The sequence below is a fragment of the Ochlerotatus camptorhynchus genome, unplaced genomic scaffold (assembly GCF_037179485.1).
Source record: "Ochlerotatus camptorhynchus isolate MF236.1 unplaced genomic scaffold, CSIRO-AGI_Acam_v1.1 ptg000141l, whole genome shotgun sequence".
Lineage (NCBI taxonomy): Eukaryota > Metazoa > Arthropoda > Insecta > Diptera > Culicidae > Ochlerotatus > Ochlerotatus camptorhynchus.
Window position 1 is genome coordinate 4479205 of NW_027040631.1, and position 26438 is coordinate 4505642.

At 42.7% G+C, this 26438-nt stretch overlaps 1 protein-coding gene across 1 annotated transcript in view; it reads right to left on the reverse strand.

Annotated features, from left to right (window-relative positions):
• Window positions 1–26208, reverse strand: part of Cda4 (chitin deacetylase Cda4) — a 49623-nt gene extending 23415 nt beyond the window's left edge. Inside the window, exons 1-4 of the mRNA XM_065221375.1 lie at window positions 25929–26208; window positions 5141–5238; window positions 3429–3540; window positions 3225–3352 (exon numbers count right to left, since the gene is read on the reverse strand). Coding sequence (XP_065077447.1) covers window positions 3225–3352; window positions 3429–3540; window positions 5141–5238; window positions 25929–25980 — 390 coding nt within the window. The 5' untranslated portion in view covers window positions 25981–26208. The remainder of the gene's footprint in view (window positions 1–3224; window positions 3353–3428; window positions 3541–5140; window positions 5239–25928) is intronic.
• Window positions 26209–26438: the final 230 nt, after the last annotated feature.

Genomic DNA, 26438 nt, shown 5'->3' on the forward strand with positions numbered 1-26438 from the left:
TCTTTGCCGGTTCAACATGCAGGATTGCAAGGCTATCTCGACACCGATGGAGTGTCGCCTTCGCCTGGAACGAGGAAAAGAAGCGGAACGGACGGACAAGCCCTACCGCGAGTTGGTCGGATGCTTGATGTACGTGGCATTTACATCGCGACCCGATCTGTGCACGGCTGTCAACTACTTCAGCCAGTTCCAGAGTTGTCCAACCGAACAGCATTGGGTACACCTGAAGAGACTTTTGCGGTACATTCGTGGAACTCTTGATCTCGGACTGGTATATAGAGGAGACGACGCAGAAGCAGACTGGGCGAACGACGTGATGGACAGGAAGTCATTATCCGGGTATGTTTTCCGTATTCATGGCAGTACCGTTTGTTGGCTGACGCGGAAACAGTCGACGATCTCTCTGTCTTCTACCGAGGCGGAGTTAGTTTCCTTGACTACAGCGGTATGTCAGGGGACATGGCTGGTGCGGTTGCTGGAAGATCTGGGAATCAAGATGAGCGACCCCGTTACGTACTTTGAGGACAATCAATCGACGATCCGTGTTGCCGAGGATGAGCGTGGAGTGGGCCGATTGAAGCACGTTGATGTGAAGCACATGTTCGTCCGGAACGAGATCCACCAAGGGCGTATCATGCTGCAGTACGTGCCGACGACGGACCAGTTGGCGGATGTGATGACCAAGGGTCTGCCAGCTGGGATTTTCCAGAAACATCGAACAGAATATAGATTCACCCCATCCGTCCGGTCTTCTGATTAGTTCGAGAAATATTCCTACTTTGTTCGTTAAATTTCTTAATTTCGCAATTTGTACTATACACACAAAAGTTCCTGGATAAATTCTCCATCGAATGACTTATTGCATGACATATTTCCCATGATTGGTTTTGAGAAATATGTGTTTGAAAACTGCCCCCATTTTCGTCAAATGCCTCATTTTCGATTTCCGCCAAAAAATGCCAATCATCACCCCAGCAACGTTCAAGCATCCAAACTTCAATTGGGTCTTTAAGGGTATTGAGGTAAATGCATATTCGTAACCCAAAATTTCATCAATTGGTACACTAGAACTATTTTAAATAAGTACGATCACATTTGCAAAAATCACCTTATTAGCGCCCCTTGGTGCCTTTTTGTATGGAAGTGAGCTGTCTGTTTGTTAGTTTAGTGTCAACCAGTGAAGTTATTATTTTGCTTTATATCTTGATTTAAAAATCAATAGGAAAGTATGTGGGTTCGAAAAAAGATATAGCTGTGCTCAGAAAACGAAGCACTTCCAGATGATGTATAAAAACCGATACATTTTTCAAAATTAAAGAACCCAATTGTGTTGCATCGACGTCATCGCCGTAAAACCTCTATATGATGTGATTAAATATTGGGCAGGTGAAAAGATCCGGAGGCCAGAAATGTACTGTCACGTCTTACATTTTCACCTTAAGAATGGCGGCGGATGTCGATTTTCCACTTCTACTCATCGAGATACCCATATTGCATGGGTTTAGATGCATATACGCTGTCTGGAGGCCGCCATATTGTATTTTGGTCCGTCTTGGATTCCAAAATGGCGGCGGATGTCAATTTTCTGCTTCTACTCATCGAGCCCATTCCATTGATACCCATTTTCCACTTCTACTCATCGAGTTTATACCATATATATTGTTATTGCATGGGTTTAGATGCATATACGCTGTACGGAGGTCGTCATATTGGATTTGGGTCCGCCATCTTGGATTCCCAAATGGCGGTCGATGTCGGTTTGTTACTTTGACTGTAATACCAAGGTATCAATTTCCCGTTTGGTGATTTTGTTACCTCAAAATCAGCTAAGGTTAAAATCAGCCGTTTTTCTGTTTGTGATTTTGCTGATCTAAAGCAGCAGCGATTTTAGGCCGTTCCTAATTTTGGATTTTTTTTGATTTTTCCCATCACTGATTTTTGTAAATAAGAAGAGAAAATATCTAAACTTTTCTGTAGTCTGCTGCAAATAACACGAAGACTTCTTCCTTTAGCGGAATGCCTGTGTGATCAGCGAACTACGCTTTGTGGCAAGGTCTGAAGTCAAATGTACCCTGAGGAACTCCAGCTCTAACAGGTGGTCATTCAGATTTGGAATTTTGATAATTTTAGCTAATTTCATAGTATAGAGTGTAGCATTAAACTTTTTCAACATAGCAATCAAACCTTCATGCCAAACACTGTCGACAGCTTTTTCTATATCAAGAAGAGCTACTCCAGTTGAACAGCCTTCAGATTTGTTTGAGCGAATTGAATTGGTAACTCTTAAGAGTTGATGAGTATTTGAATGCCCATGGCCAGGCATGGAAAATCATTTGCATTCATTTCGTGCATTCATTTACATTCATTTGCCTCTAACTTTTTTTTGGACAGCATTCCGCAAATTGATGTATAAAACTTTTGTAGGTTTTATTATTAGCTACAACTTTTGTTAACAAGTCAAATTCGTATCTCTTATTCACGATGAACCAGAGCGAACAGAAGCCACTACTGTTTTTCAGTGAATGTATTTTACATTCACTGAAAAACAGTAACAAGTTCTGTTCGCTCTAGTTCGTGATGCATAAGAGATACAGATTTTAATTATAAACAAAAGTTGTAGTTAATAACAAAACCTACAAAAGCTCTATACATTATTTTGCGGAATGCTGTTGATGAAAAAAGTTAGAGGCAAATGAATGTAAATGAATGTATGAAATGAATGCAAATGATTTTCCATGCCTGCCCATGGCGAAATCCAAACTGCTCATCTGCAAAAAATAATTCGTATTGATGTGAAGCATCATTCTATTTAAAATTATCCTTTCAAAAAGTTTACTTATTTAAGAAAGCAAACTTATTGGACGGCAGCTAGAAGCTTCAGCTGGATTTTTATCCGGCTTCAAAATTGGAACAAGTTTGACCTTTATCAGGAAAGTTTGACCACAGTAAACATTAATTTCATGGCTACTGTGATAGCGATTTTGTAAATATTTTCCTATCGTTAAAAAATAAGTGAAAGAGAGTGGACTGATAGATAGTCTTAGACGACCTCTAGTGATGATAATGTATATTGATCAACACTTTTCAGTCTACTATTTCAGTGGCAATCAAACCACTTCTGCTGGTCCATCTCAAAGTCAACTCGAACAACAAAAAAAAAACTCCCCTCTGTCGTCATTATTCCTATCAAAAATAAGAAAAAAAGAGAAAAGAAGAAACCTTACCTCATCCGCATTGAGCCCCTTCGGGATTTGCGTACCGTCCTTGTTGCAGAAGCAGTACGGCAGCTCGCACTCGGCGGGATCGCAGGTTTTCGCTAGATCCACTGCCGCCTCCGTGGTGGCCTGTGGCTCTGTGTGTACAACGGTAAAGCAATGCGAGACCAATTTAGTTTTCTAATGGGCACTTTCGAAATGGGACATACTTACGATTTGGAAGTGGACCGCACTTGGCTTCGTTTTTGAATGTGCAGAACTTTTGTGCATCGTCAAAGAACAGACCCGAGGGGCACCGGTTTATGTACGGGAAACCGTCTACGCACTGTTGGAGAAAGGAAAAGAAAGGGAACCATATGTTACTTCGTTAGGCCAAGGGTGTGAAGTACCGAGGGATGAAAATTAAATTTGCTGAAATAAATTTAAATTCTCAACACGCTACGGCTGCTGGATGCTGAGCCTGACAGGTCCGGAACGTCTGGTTTGGAGCTGAGTTGAGTGTGTGTATCTGCATGAAATTTGTTCCTAATCCCGAATAAGACATTTTCAGACAGCCGCTTGGATGAGCCGGGAAATTGCCTTCGTTTTTTATCTGCTCCTATTCCATTTTTCCGACCATGCTGTTGAATGGATCCCAGTCGCAGTAGGCCAACTGCAGCCGGAGCGCCATTCAAAAACGAAAGAGCGACGTTTTGTTCAAGTTGCACTCTTGCAGTTTTCTGTTCTGCTTCATGGCACACTACGTTTAACCGGGGTCTTGGAAGAAAGTTGAGCTTTTTTTTTCTCTCCATGCTTTGAAAGGACACAAAAGAAAGTTGGAAAAAAACGAGTACCTAACGGGTGAAGGTGGGTTGGGTTTGGAAAAAAAATGTGCCTAGGGGTTACGATTGAATGTCGCTTTTTTTTGTCTCTCCTATTTTTGCTCTACCGGGGTAGACTTGAATAAAGGAGAATGTTGGCCGCAGGCTTCGGTTGAACGTAAAATTTTATGATTATCTTTAATACTTTGAAAATAATATTCTTCATTCCCGTTTGATACCCATAATCCAGTGGGGGAGAAATGGACGCTGGAAAAAGCGGACCGGATTCAACGGGACATAAGAATTTAACGATGTGCTTGCTTCCAGCTCTCTGTCTCTGTCCCACTCTCTGTTGTATATCCTTGGAGCGACTACGTCAAATGGCATGCTGTGATCAACCATGGGAAAAGTTTCCAGTTGATAATAATTATGATTCGTCTGTTACGCGAAGCAGGGGAAGATAGTTTTTCTCCTGGGAATTGTTGTTTGGTTTACATTTTTACGTCGCCAAGAGGAGGTCTCAACATGGCGGTTATATCCTCATTACTGGGGACCGGAAGAATGGTGAGAAAATTATACTTATTACGTTTTCGGTGGAACGGTGGAGGAACAGCAAGCACCGGAGGAGACGAAAGCCAGGTCTTCTAGGCATCTTCTATCACTGATGGAAATTATTGTTTGTCTTCTGAGTTTTTGGGCAGCACGAGAGGATTGTACGTATTTGATTTTGCCAACGCAGATAGACGGATTTCAGAGAATCGCTTTTTTTTGGGGCCAACCGATATGAGCTTATGCAAATGATACCCTCTTGGCTGTTTGACAGATAAACAAGCTCAGCAGGCTGAGATTTGGTTTTTGGCAAAAGCAAGCTGAGGTTGGAATTTAGCAAGCACATGTTTCCCTCTTCTGGCCTCTACTGGCAAAGTAGGCCAATCACGTTTAGCGAAAAAAGCGCGTCGCTCCAATGGTCGCAGAAAAAATGACTTTCGATTTCCACACACTTGCTACAACCCACCAACCAAGCCATCAATCGAACCGGAACGGCTCAAGGCCAGAGTTTTTAATTAAGCCCGTCTAAAAATAGCTCAGGATAGTCGTAAAAAAATAAACAAAACTCAAGCTTACCTGATAAAACCTCCGGCAGGTGACGGGGTCGGCATAGTTTCCATTTCCGTAACCCTCGGGGCATTTGAATTCCTCCTTTTCTTTTGTGTCCTTTTGTGCTGTAGTTTCGGGAAGGGGAGGAAAGGAAACAAGTTGAATTAATTACGATCGTTGCTTCTTCCTTCTATTTCGCTTGTTTCTACAGGGTAGCTTTAATGAAAGCTCATGCAACGAGAAAAACGAATAGGAAAAAGCGCACCCCTAAGGCAGTATGACACGAGCGAGCGAATGAGTGCACATTTTTCTGCATCCTAAGTAAGCTTCGATTGCAAGCACCTTTTGCAACGCCGACTGCGGTAGATGAAGCTGTCTGGCAACACTGATTGGGGTTGTTTTTGCACCGCAGACGACACACCGTGCCCGTCAACTCCCTCCGCCATTGCCCTTCACTTTTCCAATTTGAAAAGTCCGTAAGAATCTTGAAGCAACGGCATTCCTCCATCGGTTCGTTAGGTAGATCGTAATCGATGCTCGACAAACGGAAAAAGTGATTGCTTCAAGCTCGCTTGAGCCACGGCAATTATTCTATAGGTGCACAACTCAATCGCTGAAACACCTATTCAGTCGGTTTCAGTCGAGCGATTTTTGCCACCTTTCGAATGTGAGGAACCAGTTCCAGCACTGAAGGGCCCGAAAAACGATGTCAAGATTAAAGATGAGAGGCGGAAAAATGGTCCGCATCGAGACAAAATATGAGACAGGAATAACTTATGGAAAGTGGCCCATAAAAATTTACATAACCTGATGGGGCACAGCCACATCAGCGCGCCGCTTTACTTCGACGATGCCCCAGTTGCCTGATTTGGGAGCCCGCTTCACTGTCACTTTCAGTGAGTCGCGCAGGTGAGGTTATGAAATCAGTTTCTTTCGGAAAGAATGTCATTTTCAGCTGTTTTCGACCGGGCTTAATAAGTTATTCAATAACCGGTTGATCACCAAACAGGATCCACTTGATTGCGCCATCTTCAGGGTCAATTCGGAACGTAAATGTTTGGTTCCAACATTTCCCTAATTAGAAATCATTACCCGGCCGGGTGCCTGTTGGGTATTTGCTGTTCATGGGAGCAGTTTGTGTACTCTCTTTTCGCAAACAATCTTCCATTCGGGATTTTCCGACGGTTGATGTTCCTGGGTCAGCGCATTACCTCCCTAGCCTGCTATGCTATGCTAGCTCGTTTCACTGGTGTGTTGTTATTTATTTTCCCGTAATGTGCTTTTTCTCGCAGCCTGCTTTTGCTGTGGGACGCATTCTGCCCAGGCAAACCAAGTGCTTTACTGTAATTTCTGTTTCCTGAACAGCATCCATCACAGTGAGCTCAGTTTATCTTTGCCCGCTCCGCTCCGTCGTCCCGTATGTGCGTGTGTTGAAGATACAAAGGTACCTACAAACATTGCAAATGTCGAGCTGTTGGGTGAGTGTGTGTGTGTGTATATATGCTCCATGACATAACATTGTGTTCCCCCAAGAGTGCGCCACCTAGCTCGCCCAAAGGTCCAACATTTTTCAATCTTGGTGGCAAGGGTTGTTTTCTTTTTCTTTCTCTACAGCACGCGAAGATCATTTCTTATTTTCTCGCATCACTGGGCTTGCCTTCTGGTATCCTTTTGAATTATTAATAGATTTCATCAAAGGCCATATTTCCCCTGTTTACAGAGATACTTTGGCGGTGGGATTTCCTCGTCATTTAACGAAGGAAATGGCTCGGCCGGAGGCGATTTAGTGTCGAAACTGGAAATTGAATTTTCAACAGCGTTTTGAAAGGCTGGGAGCTGGGTGAGGAAACACGACCAGTTGACACCTGATCTTTATTTTGTCCCACAATTCTCAAAAAAAAAAAAAACGAGGTGAACTTTCGTTTTCTGTTTCCTTTTGGCAACAACAACCCTCATTTCATCAATCTTGCATGCTTACTAGGGTGGGTCATAATGATATTTTTTCCAGAACAATGTTTTTTTTAGTTCCATTTGGGGTCCTAAACAACTGTTGGAAAATTTGAGGACGATTGGTTGTAGTTCGGCTTTCCGCATTGCGTTTGAAATTTGAATGGAAATTAGTATGGAAAAAACCTACTTTTTTTGGGGATTTATTCCTAGGGACCACAATTTCATTCGAACCAAGCAACTAATCGGGTAGAAGTATAGTCCAAGAAGTGCATAGCAACTTTATCCAAGGATGTACGGTGCTTGAATGTCTCTAAAAAAAAGTTGTAGCTGTTCAACGATCAATGTTTCGAATTAATCATTTTATCAAGCTTCTGCATTCATGTTCCATCAGATGTCACTGCTGTTGTTTGCGGTGACATCTATCGGAAGCTACACATAATTTGTTTTGCGTTAATTGTTCACAGAGGACAGTGCAGTGCAAAACATGTCTGGTACCTCTATATATGCATTTAGATTATTATTCGAAGTCCCTTCTTTTTTACACATTCTGCACACAAAATAGCCCACCCCTCACAGAATTTCCCGCCGAATTTTATGTATGGGGCGGGGCATAAAGTATCTTTTGCGCAGAATATGTAAAAAAGGAGGAACTTCAAATGTTAAACCAAATGCATATATAGAGGTACCAGACATGTTTTGTAGTGTCAGGTACTCTATTTTATAATCTGTGAAAGGGAAATCACAAATCGAGTTTCAACAAAATACATGGCATGTTGAGAGATTGAGCTCGTGAGAGAGAATTTCTCTCTCAAATTTGAATTTTTTTGGCACTCTGGGAACTGGTAGTAAAGCAGGTAAAATTGTATGGGAAAAAATCATTTTTATTTAATTGTAGCTTGTTTAGCATTAATTTCCGGGAAAAAACTGAACGACAAAGTCCCTGATTCATTTCTTTAGGTTGTCGTTTACTTTTTTTGACCTGAATATGCACCGAAAGCGAATTATTCCCACTTCTCTCAATTTTTATATGGGGATTTTTATCACTTCCTACCAGTGGAACAGCGCCATCTCTGTGGAAAATTATCGAACAAAATCATTAATTAAATGTCAAAAATCGCTTTTCCTGCCAACACTGCCGATGTACCAATGAGAGTCAGATTCCAAACTGAAATAATTTCGGAGTTTCTTATCCCATCGATTTGGTATGTTCAAAATGGTGAGTTAACACCCTGGAAGGAGCGGAATACCTAGCTCTGGTCCTCACAAGTTCCTACCTCACGCCTCCCCGAGTCATATTTTTTTTTTTAGTTCTTTATTAAGGAGATTTTTAGCCTATGGCTAGTTCATCTCCGAAGAAAGGAGAGGGCTCAGAGTTAGTAACCTCTAGATACATGGTATATTAACATTTAGTTAATAACTTTGATTACTGGCTCTTCAACTTATATGAAAAAATAACAATATACAAAATAATGAAACAGAGGAACAGCAGAAAACAAAATGATTTAAGACAAGCTACAAACGATTAATCCAAACAAAACAGAGGTCAGCTGGCATGGGTCCAATAGGGGAAATCCATCCAGCTGAGATGTCCCGACGGCCGAAAGTAATTCCTGCTATACCAAGTGGTAGATTTGGACTTCTTTTAAGAAGGTTACTAGTGCTGCCGAGGCCGAAGTATCATTCCCGAGCAGATCGCTGATGCTGGAAGTTAGGCAGAGTGACTCCCGAAGATTTTGGAACTCCGGGCAGTTGCACAGGATGTGTTCGACGGTGTAGGGTACCCCACAGATGATGCAGCTTCTGCGGAACGGCAGGCCACCATAGTTATAGTAGGTTGTCCAGTTCTCTCCATGGTTCAGTTGACGCTTTTAATTTGCGGATGAAGGCAATTCTGTTGCGGAACCACTCAGCTTCCCATGCCGCTCGAATGGTCCGCATGATCCACCGTCTGACGTCCTATAGGGGTACCTTGTTAGTGAGTCTGGGACCCGATGTCCCGGCTCCGGCAAGGTGATCAGCAGACTCGTTACCTGGCACTCCACAGTGTCCGGGAATCCATGTGTACACGGTGTTCGGTGGGGCGTACTTGATAATCGCCTGGATCCATGGGTGTTTTGGTACTTACGAGGTGATCGCTTGAACGACGCTGTGTGAGTCGGTTAATATAAGTATCGGTTTGTTGGCTGGCGTCGTAGTCGGCCGAGAAAACCGAGCATTGTGGAGGAAGACTGCTGCTTTCAGCAATACCGTCTCCAAAAATCCCGATACCTACTCCGTTTATCGATCGGGAGCCGTCGGTGTACCGATGTACGTGGTCGGCATAGTTAGACCCAAGTAACTCGGCGACCGATCTGTGCATCCCCTGCTTTGAAGCGGTTCTTGATCCGATTGTCCAATTGGATTCGTGAAGAGTGCCAACTTTTCTCTCCATGTCAATGGACTTTGGCCACTGGGGGAGGTCGATGTCAGCGGCCGTGCAGAGGACTCTGTTCCCCTCGTCGAGGAGAAAGATCCTATTGTTTCCGGAGGTCTTGGCGGAAAAGGCGGTGGCTTTTGTGGCAATATTTGCGTTTAAGCAGAACCGGAAAGGAAGAAGACCCGCTTCGATGCATGCGGCGTCTGCTGGAGTGGATGGCAGGAGACCAGATATGATGCGGATGTAGCTGTTGTAGACTGGTGCTAGGGTTCTAACCAGCTTCTCGGAAGCTATGCAAGTAATTTCCGTCCCGTAAAGCAACCTACTGTCGATGATGGCTCGCGCCACCCGGAACCGAACATCGCGGTTGTTGGATCGGTGAGGCCGAGAGATCGTTTTAACGAGGTTGAGTCCACTGCGGCAGTCCTTCTTGACCTGTTGGAAATGCTGGTCGAAGGAGAGCGTTCGGTCGATCAGTACGCCGAGGACGCGAACTGTTTTCCTGTTTGGAATGGCTTGCTCGTGGATCGTAATTGGGGTGCTATTGACTCGGTGCTGAGACGGACATACGTGGCATAGGATGCTCTTCCTGGCGGATAGCTAGAAACCCATCGAGTAGGTCCATTTGACGACGGCAGAGACTGCCGCTTGCGCTTGTCGTAGGGTTCGGATCTGTGTAGGACCGGAGGCCACAATCAGCACATCGTCAGCGTAAACAAATATATAAATGCGCCCAGGTAGCCGGTCAAATACCCCGTTCATTGCCACCAGAAACAACGTGACTGCGATAACGGAGCCTTGAGGGACTCCGGTCTCTTCGCTGAAACTTTTCGACCGCGTGTTCCCCACCAATACACGAAATGACCGGCACCTTCAAACCCCAGTTTGTTAGTTTTTTCAGGACGGCTGGCGTCCACGTCCGGTTGAAAGCCTTGGAGATGTCCAAAGAGATGATTTCAACGTGGTGTTCCTGGTCGTAAGCTTCCTTGAGCACGTCCCCCAGAGTGGCAAAGTATGTGGACGTACCGAAACCTAGTCCAAAGGCATGTTGTCGGTGGTCGAGCAAGCTGTTGGTCTCAAGGAACATCTTGAGTCGACGGTTCACCATCCGTTCGAATACCTTGGCCATGCAGGATGTAAGAGCGATCGGTCGGAACTTAGATGTGCCCCTGTCTTTTTCGTTTGCCTTCGGGATGGGCACGACAAGACTCTCCTTCTACAGCGTCGGGTAGGTATCAGAGACCCAGAGTTGGTTGAGCATCTCAAGCATGCAACACTTGCCCTCAAGGGGCAGCTTTTTTAAAAGTGGATATCCGAGATAGTCAGGTCCCACAGATTTGCCGTTGCTGCGGCTTAGTGCGTGCTGGAGTTCCTCCCAGGAGAAAGGCTCGTTGATCTTGAGGTTGTCCGTGTCAGGCGGGATGCTGAACTCAGCGACTGATGTACGGGTAGGCTTTGCCAACCGCTGAAAGTGGCTATCGTAACCGGAGATGGCCGAAATTTCTGCGAAATACCCTCCGAGTTCTTCGGCGACGGCTGCCGCCCCGAGTCATATGATAACAAAAGACTACCAGCTGAAGCATGGACACAACTGGGTGGCGTAGCCTGGGCAATGTTGCCAGCCAATAGCAAAGTTAAGAGGTGCGACGCGAACACTGGTGCGGTAACCAAAGTACGGTGATAGAGGAAATACTTCACCAAACCCGAGCGTCTGTTCATGATGGAGGTGCGGCTCAACACGGCGTAAGAGTGGCTGATCACCGTTCTAGTCCAGCGTGGGACTCTAAACAGAACCGTGCACGATGGTCCCCCGGTGAGACAGGGGGTTGGGACAGGCCCAACAAGCTGCCCTGGAAAAAATACAAAGTTGCAAATACCGAAGAAAGAAATACTGATCGGAATAATCGGCACAGACCTACGCGTCGACATAAGGACTTCGATTGGAACCTCGAAGCATGGAACTGCAAATTGCTCGGCTTCCCGGGCTGCGATAGGTTAATCTATGACGAACTTCAACCACGCAACTTCGAAGTCGTAGCACTGCAGGAACTTTGCTGGACGGAACAAAAGGTATGGAAATGCGAGCATCGCTGTGCCACCATCAACGAGCTGGAAACCGGCTTTATAGTGCTGAGCAGTGTTGGAAAAATATCAAAAAATCAAATCTCACCAAAGTACAAGATCAAGCTTGATTTTCGTAGACAAAAATCAACAAGCAAACAACTACGGCTGATAATGCAAGCTGTGATTTCGCTGCTCGAAATATCCAAGGGGGGAGGTGGCTACCAAATACGAACAATCGTCGCATACCTCACATAACTGGTTCCAAACGTAAACAAGTCATAAGAAACCTACAGGGTTTGTTTGCGTTTGGAACCAATTTCATACAAGAATGATTAGTAGGCTGCTTTAACAGCACGTCAACAAAACTCACCCGCTGCAAATCTCACCAAACTGTGGTGAGCTTGAGTTTCATGATTTTTGCATTACAACCTAAAGCTGGGTTTGGACAGGGTAAGTCAATTGATTGAACTTGAACGCGAATTGAACGTGTAATCCATTCCATTCAACTCACTTGAATTGAAAAAAGTTGAACCAGGCTCAACTTTTCAAGCCAATTGAATTCAACTGAGTTGATCATTTGACTTGCCTAGTCTAAACCCAGCTTAACGCAACCGAAACTTCCATAACGGCTGGCAGCAGTCACTTTGTGTCTGCCATCGGCGAAGAGGAAAAAGAGATAGCATTATTGTACCTTCTATTTCTAAGAAAACGTGTTGCAACGGAATCATTTTTGCGTCGAGTCAACTCGCAGCTTCAACTTTACACGATGTGAATAGTCTCACAATATCAAAGGAGCTTGTAAATGCGTGATATTGAGAGCGTATGAGAGTGAAAAAACGTAAATTTGCTAATGATTATGTCATCACTGGTGCTGGGTAAGATGCGCCAACGTGTGAATGGTTGGCAGCCGATCAACGCGAGGATGTGCAAGCTGAGGATTAAGGGCCGTTTCATCAACGTGCACTGCCCACACGAAGGAAGACCCGACGATGGCGGAAACGTACATCAGGCTTAAGACTGAAACTAGGCGGATTGGACTTGCCATCAACGCATCAAAGACAAAATACATGAAAGGAAGAGGTTCTAGGGAAGACAATGGTAGCCTCCCACCCCCAGTTCAGATTGACGGTGACGAAATCGAGGTGGTCGATGAGTTCGTGTATTTGGGCTCACTGGTGACCGCCGAAAATGATACCAGCAGAGAAATTCAAAGACGCATTATGGCAGGGAATCGTGCCTACTTTGGACTCCGGACGACGCTCCGGTCGAACAAAATTCGCCGCTACACGAAGTTGACTGTCCTCTACGTCCACGAGACCTGGACTATGGTCGTGGAGGACCAACGCGCCCTTGGTGTTTTCGAACGGAAGGTGTTGCGTACCATCTACGGTGGAGTGCAGATGGATGACGGAACGTGGAGGAGGCGAATAAACTACGAATTGCACCAGCTGCTGGGAGACCCATCCATCGTCCACATTGCAAAAATTGGGCAACTACGGTGGGCTGGGCACGTCGTATGAATGCCGGGCAACAACCCAGTGAAAATAGTTCTAGAAAGTGACCCAACAGGAACAAGAAGAAGAGGCGCGCAGCGGGAAAGGTAGATCGATCAAGTAGAAGGCGACCTGCGGACCCTTCGCAGACTACGAGGCTGGCGACGTGTAAACTGAAATATTACAAATATTACATTACAATCCTATGATACTTGTGTGACGACGTCTGACATATTTATGAGGCATAAAATCTCTGATCACGTCTTCCTTCGAAAGGCAAGTAAAGCCATTGGTCCTCGGTCTATGAGTTGTTAGGTCGATAGGTAGGGTTCAGGTGTAGGAGCTGTCTCCCTGGCGTCGGCAGCATTGGTACTCAGTACGAAGAACAAGATCGACGGAAAACGAATCAAGGAAAAAAAAAGTCTGACATTGTATATTACACTATAAGAGTAGGAAAGGGGAAGGGGTAGGGTTAAATACCCCATTTCCGGCCTATTAAGCACAACCCGCACTTAATCTTTCTTAATCTAGCGCCAGTTTAGCACCAAACGAAATGTTATTATTACTGATGGCTTCCAAATTTATTTACCTTTCCGTACGTACCGTAAGATATGAAAAAGAGACACCAATCGTTGAGATATTGTCAAAAGTCTAACACTGCTTCTTGACGCCAAACTCGGCCTACGGATTCTAAACTCGGTCTAACGCATTGAAACGCCAATGAATTCACTTCGGCCTATCGGATGAAGATAAAAATTGATGTGGTCGGGGCACTGGGAATAATGGGTGCAATATCACGCGTTCTCATTGACTCGTTTCGTAGCTTATGAATTAAAGTATCGTACCAAACGCATGACTTGTTAACTCTCAAATCATGGATTTATTTGATGTTTTCTGCTCGATAGGCCCAAAATGGGCGATTAGGCCGAAGTAGTTCTCTACCCTACTCACTTTCAAACTGCTCCTATGAGATTGAGCAAATATGTTTAGGCCCAAAATGGGCGATTAGGCCGAAGTAGTTCTCTACCCTACTCACTTTCAAACTGCTCCTATGAGATTGAGCAAATATGTTTGAATAATTCACGCGACTAGATAAGAAACATTGAAATTATTTCAGTTTGAAGCTTTACTTCCATTCATATGAATAAGGGGGCAGGGTTTATAGTAAGCCCCCTGCCTCTCTAACTACGCTTATGCTATTTAGCAATTATTTTTGAGTAATTCTTCTCAACATACCAAATCGCTAAGATAAGAAACTCCGAAATTATTTCAGTTTGTGACCCACCCTAATACTACGAGCATGCTTTTTATTTTTCACCATTTCCATGCCGAAACTCATAAACTCCTACGATCCCCAAAGCACTGACAGAAAGTACTCAGTGGGAAGTTATTTCGTCGGTCTACTGTGATCTTTGCGGTGCTGGTGGTCAGTCCATTTGTTTTGCAAAGGTCAAAAAGATGGATTGAGCAAGAGAAAAAGAAAACACATAAAAAAAGCATAATCTGTAAGAACAACAAAAAACCCAAACACACGTATGGCAGCAGTAGTGTACGAGTGAACGAGATGAGGTGGTGGTGGGGAGGTAGTGCTGTGGCTGTTACCGAAGAGACCTCCCCCACTCATCCACTTCCCCGATACCAGAGATGGTGGACGGAGTGAGTAGTTCGGTTTGGAGCACGCAACCTCGCCCTCGTCGCTCCGCCTGTGTCTGTGGGGCACTTGGCATAGCACACATTTGCACATCATTATCAAGGTGGATAGGAAGGTGTTGGCTTTCAGCTTCGAGGTGGTAACCAGCAAGCAGCAATAACAACAAACTGTTTGCGATGTTGGAGTAAAAAAAATGCGCCAATTAATGCTTGGTCACTTTTGAAAGGCTCTCTGGTTCGTTTGTTTGGTCAACTGTGGTGTAATAATCTGTGTGGTTTTTCGCTGTTCAATTTTTGTGTGCACAGCAATGAATGAGCGCAGAAGAAGAATTTATCGAACTATGTTGCTGTTCAAACATTTGTCAATGTGTTGCATTTATGAAATTTGTTTTTCGTTTTTGGATCACGATCGCCAGATGTTGATTCAAGAACGTGGAAAAACCGGTTGGAAATCAATAATACTGTGATGAGCGGTTTACCTTAGAAGTTAGTGTTTGCATTCTACAGATCACTCAATATGGAACATAATTATTAAAACAGTTGCAATAATGGCTTAATCAGGCTGGAGTTCCGTAGCTGACAGACCAACGCGGAAATCACTTTATATAAGTCAATGGGGATAGTAAGTTAAGGCGGAGGTTTCGTCGATTCCCGGTCCGGTCTAGAAGATCGTTCGGGTTGGGAATGTTCTCGACATCCCTGGTCATAAAGTATCATTGTTCTTGCCCATAAGATGTGAGAGTAACAAGAAGAAGGAGGAGCGCTCAATGTCTATAGTTGGAGCGTAAAGTGCTGCTCAAAAAATTACAAAACTCGTGCAAGGACATTTTAATATATATGAGTTTTTAACACTTAGCTCAAATTTTTCCCAAAACGGCATTAATTTTCTCTACAACTTTGTCTCAGACGTCATTTCGATCAGAAGTGACGTTTACATGCTAAAATATATTTAAAAAAAAATCAAAGAAGCCATTTAAAAAAAAACTGTTTCCAAAATGGCCGAATTTTAGCAAAAATCCGATTCGTCATTTGACGTGGAACTGTTCAATACATGTGTGTGGAGTGAATTTTAAAAGTTTTCTGAAGAGAATTCCTTAAGTGTTCTGCACTGAATTCCATTTATATGGGTACAATTTCTAGGGAATACCGGCCAGAATCATAAAGATTATTGACGGGAATCTTAAAAGTGAAAGTAATTCTGAAGACATTTTGAAATGACCCTAAGGATATCTTTGGGAAATTTGAAAAGCTATCCTGAGCAGTGTCTGTTTTATCATTTACCATCACGCGCAAGGAATAGCGCTTCAACCCAGTGTAAATGAATCGCGTTCGTTTTGAATATCTTCGCTGTGAAGTACGAGCGAAACGAACAAATGAGTTCATTATACATCAATGAATACGTTTGTTGATATTTACCACTGCTTGACTATCCAACCCAAAATTGTCAAAATCAGAAGCGATCCTCCAAAGCAAAATAATCAAATTCATTTTTAACAAAATGATTATTTTGAATATTGTCGACTCCACAGCCTAAAACCTCGATACTTTAATCAATCCAGCATGAGGCAATAATTTTTCATCATTCTGGGGCTTATTACGGATGTCACTTCACGGTGAAAACTTGTCACTTGTCGTCACGGTGAATTGATTCCCATTTGATTTGCGGCGCTTATTCTGAGTATCACTTCCTTATCACCGTGTAGTGACACCCGTAATAAGGCCCTCTGTGTATAAAATCCAACACAACACTTCCAACAGCGCTATATTTGTGCAATATGAAAATAATCATTTTGCATTTGATCCTCAAAATCATCGCCACCAATATGAATATGAATATTGATATTGACAACAACACAGGCGATAATAAACATCCAACCACGAATAAACAAACACAAATGTTGACTTCGATACTCAAAGGTTGCCTTGATCAAAATTCAAATTCATGCCGGTAGTTGGTCTATCTGTTAAGGTTGTCTTCATTTTCAGCTAAGTTGAGTGTAGAAGTGATTTGATTTGATCTTGAGATAATAAGGTTTCAAAGAAATAATTTAGATAGGGGAATTTACGTATTGTCGGCAACCTAAGTAGCGATCATTTTTCTATAGCCCTTTTCTCTAAGGAACGCACACATATGCAGTATTGATTTGTTTACAATCTTTTGCTGCCAGCTGTTCTAACAATTTCAGTCAAAAGAATTGTCAAAAACTGTTTTGAAACGCTTTTACAAAGCCCCAATCTTCTCTAGTGAGAGCGACTATTGTGAGCAACATCTTTTTATTCGGCAACATTTCTATTTGAGCTGCGTGTTAAACAGCTATGCTTTCATCGGCAACTCGAAATCAGCAGCATTTTATAGTGTGTGTGTTTAATTTCAAGAAAACCCTGCTAGATTGCTTTTTCTCAGTGGTAAAAATATAATCAAATTTAAGTTGAAAGCCTAAAGAATCGTTTTAATGCATTCAGCGAAGTGTTTTCGTAAGAAAATCCAGTGAAATTAGCGTTTCAATTTGGGTTGCCGAAAATAGTCTGTCATGCCGAAGCCGTCATTTCCCCTACGTTTCAGATTCTGTGCACAGGAATTCAAGATACAGGATTTACCTCAAATAGATTCTGAGATTTCAATTGTCTATAAATTTCATAATCCTGGTCTTTGAAAACTTTTCAACATTATGTAGCTTATTCAAAATTATAAGTGTAATATTCAAAATACCAGACTTTGACTATTTACCGGGTGTTGACTATCTGGAAAAAAATCTGTAAAATCAGGGAATCCCAGGGAATTCAATGTATGACCTGGAAAATCAGGGAACCTCACCAATCATGTAGGAAAGGGAAACGATGATTTTGTTTAGCAGACATACTTGAACTATTTAACTCCAGGGAAAATTTCTTAGAGTAGAAACAACAATAAAGATACAATACATGGTCCAATTTTTAAAGGTTCTGGGACGTTTTTCAGTGTCAAGATTTCGTACTTAGGAACATTTTGAAGATTGCAGACTTAGTTTTTTTAAAACTAAAATCCAAGGCTTAAAAACTGTTGAAGACCAGCAAGCTACGTCTATCTTAGTAGGATAGTTTTTTTTATTTGAATTAATAAATCTTCCTCTTTACTTAGAACTAATAACCGTCAACCGAAACAAACGTTGCCTGCTCCCAATAGGTTATGGGTCTGACACGAACGTTCTGTTAGGAAGTTGCTAGAAGATCAAGACAAAGTTTCACCGAAAAGTAGTGTAGAGGACTTCAAGCGGAGCCGGTAGTTACGTTCAGTCAATTTCAAGTCTACCCGGGATTGAACGCCTCATTGGTCTGGAAAATTGGGCTAACTTGAACTTATATGGAGCTCGAAGACCTGTGGAGTGCGGTGAAGCCGAAACGGAAAGCGGACGGTACCTACGACGCGGTAGATGCTGGAAAAGATCGAAAAGCGCCTGCGAAGGTCATCCTACTACTGGACCCAGTGAATTATGTCCACGTTCGGTAAGCAGAAACAGCGTAGCAAGTATGTTCCAAGTTGGAGACCGCCTTCGAGGACTCGAGCTTAATACCAACCGGTGGAAACTAACGATTACAAATTGGCTCACTACTTGACTAGCCTATGGCTCCCAACCAAATCGATTAATGTACCCAAATCTAGTCAAAATTCTAGTACTACACAATGTTTGTTTTGATTCGCTATGAAAGTTTGACAGATACAATGAGGGGTTTGTGGATTTTCCTATGTTTCGAGGGGTACATCGATTAGTTTGGGCCGAAGATAGTACCAGAGCTGAGCCAAAAAGTTGAGCACGTTTCTTCGGGACCTACTAGTCTTAGAGTTACCTCTATGCTAATACCATAGAGGTAACTCTAAGACCAGAAGGTCCCGAAGAAACGAGCTCAACTTTTTGGCTCAGCTCTGGTACTATCTTCGGTCCCAAGCTAATCGATTCACCCCTCGAATAATAGGAAAATCCAATAATCCCTCATTTTATCTGTCAAACTTTCATAGCGAATCAAAACAAACATTGTGTAGTACTAGAGTATCGACTAGAATAGGATACGTTAATCGTTTGCTTGGGACCAATAGGCTAGTCAAGTAGTGAGCCAATTTAAAATCGTTAGTTTCGTATTGATTGTTGCTAATACCCCGTACAGACTATGGCTATATCATGTAACATATGCTGTCTTGTAATGAGCACTCATACATCTAGTTTTCACTGAAAATTCTATGTATGAGTGCTCATTGCAAGGCTGTCTTACAAGCCATAGTCTGTACGGGGTAGAACCAGTCGAGTCGGGCTTCTCCACAAGCTGATCAAAACGGAGCTGTCATCGTGTGATTTCATGGCCGCCTACGTCAACCAAATCGTGTCGACAGCGCACCAGCAGGATGGAATTGGTTTTGCGATTTCTGCGGAGTGGGTTGACACAAAAGAGGGGCAGACCACCGTATCACTCTGAACATGTGAAGCGGAGTACATGGCGTTGTCTGATGCGGTAGCTGCTGGTGTCGCAGTTTGGCGAACAAAATCCGATAGAGTTGCGCTGTGACAATCAGAGTACAATTTGAACAGCGGATACATACTCCGGACGAAACTCATTGATATCCGGCACCATAACTTCCGTGATACGTTGGACAGGAAAATTATCAAAGCCGCTTCAACGAGTCAAGCTTGAAGGTAACCAAAGAGCAATGGGATTGGATATGCAACAATGAATATGAATGTTTCTTCAATTTTAAAATACTTTATTGCGGTGGTGAAATTTTGTGCTTAAGGGGGGTATACACTAAGATAAAAAAAATAACGTTTTTATGTCTCGCTGAAATTGACGACAGATGTTCATTGTAGATGAAGTCATTTTAAGAAACTTTGTCCAAGACGTCAATTTTCTATCTCTCAAGTGGACGAAGTTGTAGGGTGAAAATAGAGTACAAACGGTAGTACCCCCTTAAAAACCATTTTTAACCATAACTTTTTTGTTTGAATTTTCTATTTTTTTTCTATGTTATACAAAGTTGTAAGTGCTCTAAAACTGCAAATTTTTGCTTCAAAAAATCAAATCGCTATCTTTTTGCTCTAAGGATTTAAGTCCCTTTTTAGAATTGATTAACGCTATCTGTAAGGGTGTGTATCTAGCAGGTATTAGCAGCTAATCTCAACGTTATTTTGAGCAGCATTTTCTACTCTACTATTGCACGTAAAATTCATAGTGGGATCCAAGGGGATGTCTAATGAATTTTCTAAAAATTACTTGCTACGTTTTGCGGTTTTCATGACCATTTTTCCAAGTGTTTACATTAGAGTGGGTTCCTCACTGCTCTTTTTTTCTGGTCCCCAACAACTGGGCAAAATTTGAACGAATTTGATTATAATCTCGATTTTTGGGAGAATTGTAAATTTTGTTTGGGAAACGGGAACGATCCTATTCATTTTGCTTACCAAAAATCCAAACATTGCTCAAATTTCACCAAAACTCGGACTTATATTGAGAATACTATACCAAACAAATTTGTCGAAGCTGCAACCCACTCTAATGTACATACAATGGTCATGAAAACAGCAAAACGTAGCAAAACATTGTGGTACTTTAAGGGAAATTTCATTAGGCATTCCCTTGGATTCCCACACGAATTGTGTATGTAACAGTAGGGTATAAGTTGCTGATCGAAATTACGTTGAGTTTAGCTGCTAATACTTGCTAACTTGCAAGAAAGTTAGTGTTGAAAAATTATAAATACGAATGTAAATCCTTTACATGAAGAGATAGCGATTTGCATGATGAAAGAAAAATATGCATTTTTAGAGCACTCACAACTTTGCACAACATTGACAAAATTTACAAATTCAAACTAAAAAGTTATGGTAAAAAACGGTTTTCAAGGGGGTTACTATCGTGTGTACTCTATTTTCACCCTACAACTTCGTCCACTAGAGAGATAGAAACTTGACGGCTTCGACAAAGTTTCCTAAAATGACTTCATCTACAATGTTTCCATAGATGTTCATCAATTTCAACAAGACATAAAAAAGTTATTTTTTATATTAGTGCATACCACCCTTAATCTAAAATGTTCACTACTCAATTAAAGTACTGATTTGTTGTGTAGTTGAAGATTTTCATAACTAAATTTAATCAACCAGAAGCCTAGAAAACAAAAAAGTTATGATCACCTGATTGTCTTTGGAATGTTTTCAGAGCCACCTTGTATCATGAGAGAATATCCGAGAGATATGATTTGAATTGATGAACTGTTTGAAATCTTCTCTGCGATAGTACTTGATCAAGCTGAACTCTTGAAACCAATATCCAGACGACTTTATGGAGATCTTAAAACACATTAAGGACTTTGGAATAATTTCTAAGCTGCTGTGTTGTATGTGTTGTATGAGAGAAAATCTGAAAAATGCGATATGGATTATGGAATACTTGGATATCTTTATAATGATAACTGATCAATATGAAATGTGCTCTCTTATCACTTGTTGTTATTTAAAATAATTTATGATTCCAGGTTGATCTTTGAGAAAATCTTGGAGATGTGATTTGAATTGTTGGGTAATTTAAGATCTTCAAAATGATCAAGTTTAAGTCTTAAACATATATTTTGAGGATATTTTGGATATATATGGTTTCCTGGGCGTCTTTACAAAAAAATCTGAGAAACCTGGTATCTTGAGAGGATATATGGGAGGTATGATTTGAATTGTGGTGCTGTTGAAGTTCTTCAAAATGATACCTGATCAAACTGAAGTCTTAAGCAAATATTTGAGGACTTTTGGAGATGTCGATCACCTGCTATTGGAGTGAATATCTGAAAGATGTGATTTGAAATGTTAGGCAGATTGAGCTCTTCAAAATCAAACATGATCAGGCTGAAACCTTGAACAAATATCCTGAAAACTTTTTGGAAATCTCTAATCACTTGGTAGTCTTTGAAATTATGTCTGATTTGAATTGATGAGCAGCAACTGAAGTCTTGAACAAATATTTTGAGGAATTTTATCACCGATCACCGATCACTTGGGGATCTTTGGAATAATTTCTGGGCAACCTGGTGTTTGAGAGATTGGCTGGGAAATGTGATTTGAATTGTAGGGCAGAGCTTCAGAATAATACATTATCAAGCTGAAATCTTGTACTCATAACCTGATGACTTCTGGGAGGTCTTGATGTTTGTTCAAGACTTCAGGTTGGTCAGGATTTTTTTAAGAATTTTAACTGTCCATCATGCCACGTTGGAAGATCGTTCTTCATTAAATTGACTGGATGTTGCTGAGCCTTGAATAAGGTCTATCAAGTATAATTCTGAAGATTTCGAGCTACAATACTATAAATTTTCTCACATTTTATAGAATTCTCATAAACTTTTCCATGTAATTGGTTGTCTAAATCAGTAAAATCTCTCTACTACTACTCTCCTTTACTCGATTCCTCCCTAACTCAAGGGTCCCTTCAATATTGAATTAGGAAGAAGTGACTGTATAATTGAATAAGATTTGCAATAAGCCCTCTAGATGTTTGTTGAAGACTTCTTGTATAGGGGGTATTTTATGGAGATCGGATTATGAAGGAAACCAAAAAATATCTTGCAGGTCTTTTTTAAAATACCTAGCAATACGAAATTAGTGCAGATTAATAAGGTATTTTGCCGTAGATCTCCAATAGATCATTATTTCATATAAAATTTATTGGATACTAGCTGAGTGTGCCTGGCCTTGCTCGGGATTCAATATTAGCTTGAGTTTACGCGCCAATTAAAAAAAAAGCATGTTATATTGTACGTAGCCCCCCTCTTATCTAAGGGGCTACCCTCTATGACCTCCATATGCCAATGGTTCCATTACCTTGATTAGCTCTCGAGTTATGCAGAAACTTCTGTTTCATTTGTATGGGAGCCCCCCCTTTACAGATGGGGGAGGGGTGTCAAACCATCATAAGAACCTTTCCCTGCCCAAAAAACCCCTGCATACAAATTTTCACGCCGATCGATTCAGCAGTTTCCGAGTCTATAAGAGTCACACAGACAGATAGACAGGACAGAAAGGACAGACAGGACAGACAGGACAGACAGGACAGACAGGACAGACAGGACAGACCGGACAGACAGGACAGACAGGACAGACAGCACAGACAGGACAGACCGGACAGACCGGACAGACAGGACAGACAGGACAGACAGGACAGACAGCACAGACAGGACAGATAGGAAAGACAGGACAGATAGGACAGACCGGACAGACCGGACAGATAGGACAGACAAGACAGACATGACAGACAAGACAGACAGGACAGACAGGACAGACAGGACAGACAGGGCAGACCGGACAGACAGGACAGACAGGACAGACAGGACAGACAGGACAGACAGGACAGACAGGACAGACAGGACAGACAGGACAGACAGGACAGACAGGACAGACAGGACAGACAGGACAGACAGGACAGACCGGACAGACAGGACAGGGGCTACAAAAAAAAACAGACAGGACAGACAAGACAGACAGGATAGACAGGACAGACCGGACAGACCGGACAGACAGGACAGACAGGACAGACAGGACAGACAGGACAGACAGGACAGATGGGACAGACAGGACAGACCGGACATACAGGACAGACAAGACAGACATGACAGACAAGACAGACAGGACAGACAGGACAGACAGGACAGACAGGGCAGACCGGACAGACAGGACAGACAGGACAGACAGGACAGACAGGACAGACAGGACAGACAGGACAGACAGGACAGACAGGACAGACAGGACAGACAGGACAGACAGGACAGACAGGACAGACAGGACAGACAGGACAGACAGGACAGACAGGACAGACAGGACAGAGGGCTACAAAAAAAACAGACATGACAGACAAGACAGGCAGGACAGACAGGACAGACAGGACAGACAGGACAGGCAAAACAGACAAGACAGACAGGACAGACCGGACAGACCGAAGTGGCGTCTTGTATCGATATCCGCCCTCTACACAGCCCCCCATTCCGAAAATACTCACATTGCAAAGCAACATCCTATATGGGTAGGCTTTCGAGACATAGCATATTCAGGAAATTCACATGCACACTAGCGCCTCGTAGTGAGAGAGTTCTGAACTAATATGGACATCTTCCGGAAGACCGTGGTTATATGAACAACTTTGCTAAAGACAGTAACCTTCTACATGGCCAGGATGAAGAGATTTTCTATTTTGGACCCAAATTCCATATAATTCAGCGCCCGTCATAAGTAATATGAAAGAGAAGTGCCTCTAGTGGCATAGTTCCCAATTAAACCTGAATCAAATAGCACCGGCTTGTTGGTCTAGCCTAGTACAAAAACTTTGTCGAAGACAGTATAGCCATAGCGGTAACTCTAAGACTAGTAGAAACGTGCTCAACTTTTTGGTTCAGCTCTGGTACTATCGTCGGTCCCAAGCTAATCAATTCACCCCTCGAAACATAGGAAAATCCACTAACCCCTCATTTTATCTGTCAAACTTTCATAGCGAATCAAAACAAACAGAGTGTAGTACTGGAATTTTGACTAGAATGGAGTACGTTAATCGATTTTCTTGGGACCAATAGGCTAGTCAAGTAGTGAACCAATTTAAAATCTTTAGTTTCCACCGGTTGCTCGTACGCCTTTTGAAAGGTCGCTAAAGTTTGTCCGGTATCAGCTGGGGTGGCTTTAGATCATTGTCTTGGTTCGTATTCTACTGTTGGTTGTGTTGTTCAGTCAACTTCAAAACAAAACATTTGAACTGTCAAATTGACCCAGTTGCCAAGCATGCCGTTATTCACAAGCAAACAAAGTTGTTCTGGAGACTGGCACTCTCGGCACTGCCGGCCCAGCTGCGGCACACTGAAAAAAAAATAGGCACAAATTAGGTATAGCTGTATATATTGAAACAAATGTGATAATCGAGCACAGCCCCTTTTAGTGAAAATCCCATAAGCTGTGGGTATCCTTATTCGCGGATATCCCGGCAATAAGGATCCTACAATAAGGGATATCGGCAATAAACCATCCGAAAATAAGGATTCCTGACTGTACACCCCTGAAAATCCTGGTTCACCAATTTTACGTAAAGATTTAAAGCTCAAGACCATGTTTCATTTCCTTTATTCAACGTCGGTCTATGTTCCGCAATCGAGTGCCAGGGAGGTGACCTGGATCCTATCGAACCCATAAACACATGGGCCGGGACCGACGGCTTTACTTCCCTTCCTCATATTCGAGAAGTTTTTCCTGGAAACACCCGGAAAAATCCACTCATTTTTGAGTAAATCCATCTTTGACGAAATTGAGTCAACTCGTCCGTGCAGCACTGCTTCACTTTCAATACAATGCTTCGCTCATGACCGTTGACAGTGACGAAACCTGTTCCGTCAATTTCAAATGATGGTCATGAAATTTACCAACCCTGATCACATTGAGTAGGTTCAGTGAATCGATTTGTTTAAATGTAATGAACACTGCCCAATCCTAAATTTCAGATTATCACTTCCACATTCACCCTTTTTTTTAGGAATATCATCGTTGCGCAAGATCCATCCACTTATCAGATTTGCAAGCTTTCCGCCCAATTTCAGCGGCCTACGCAAATCGAACATCGTTTTTTTTTCTTTTGTTCGCCGAGAAAAGTAAACCAACGAAGTTGCCACTTTCGATTATGCAATACCAATTTTGGATAAGTGTGGAGAAAGAGCACGTAATACGGCCCCAACCACCAGCTGCCACTGGCGTCTCTACCGTCACCGTCGCCATGTTGTTTCACACATTGAGACATCCACACACACGCACACACACCGTACCATATTTTATGCACACAGCCCCGGAGTGCACGCCCGAACGCTGGCTGGGACTGCAAAAGTTTTCCGGACCCAAGTGAAGGAGGTGAAAAGAAAGTTGAAATTGTAACTTTCTTCGGTGAAACAAAAAAATGTTACAAAACTCTTGGGAGACTTGCAGTTTTTTACACACTCATTTGCACGCGCGCGCGATCATAGTCTTATGAAGTTGGTGCAAAAGTTGAAAACAACTATCCAAGTAAGCCTGCTAGAGTTGCTGTGACGACTATGTGACAACTGTCCTGCATGGCCTGCTTCGTGTCTGCCCGTATATTCACTCTTGAATCTTTCTCGTTGCATGATCTGATCACAAATCGCCATTCGATGGGCGAGAACAGTTTGGAATGATTTGAGTTTTTTTTTTTAGTTTTTTGCTCTAAAAGGGAAACGAATCGTAAAATTTACCAGCCACTAGCGCAACTACACTGAACAACACTACGGCGACTTGGATCCGCATTCCGATTTCTTCCGGCACTCGTCCTTGAGTGCACTTCTTCTGGTTCCGTCTTCACAACTGGTGTGACACGTAACAGTACACTGCTGGAAAAGCCAATCTGGTAGCCCCTTGGGTGCTGCTGCTACCACACACTGAACCGAGAAAGGAAGTTGAGGACCGTTGTTGCGATGCGAACCACAACTGCCAATGCGTACACACCGAGACTGAATGAACACGGTTCGCTGATCGTGGGAGACTTAAACTGGCCGCCGTTGACGACGTTGAACTCGGGTTGCGCCGCCTATTCCGATCCCAGCCACCACCTGAGAGAGAGAGAGAGCAACCCAAAGCCACAAACCTGATCGATCGGTAACGATACCGACGACGACGACGACGTCGTCGAGGAGCGAGTTTTCGACGAGAGCACCTTCCCTCCTGTCATCTAGGACGGAGATTGGCAAAGTAGGCTGTTGTGCTGT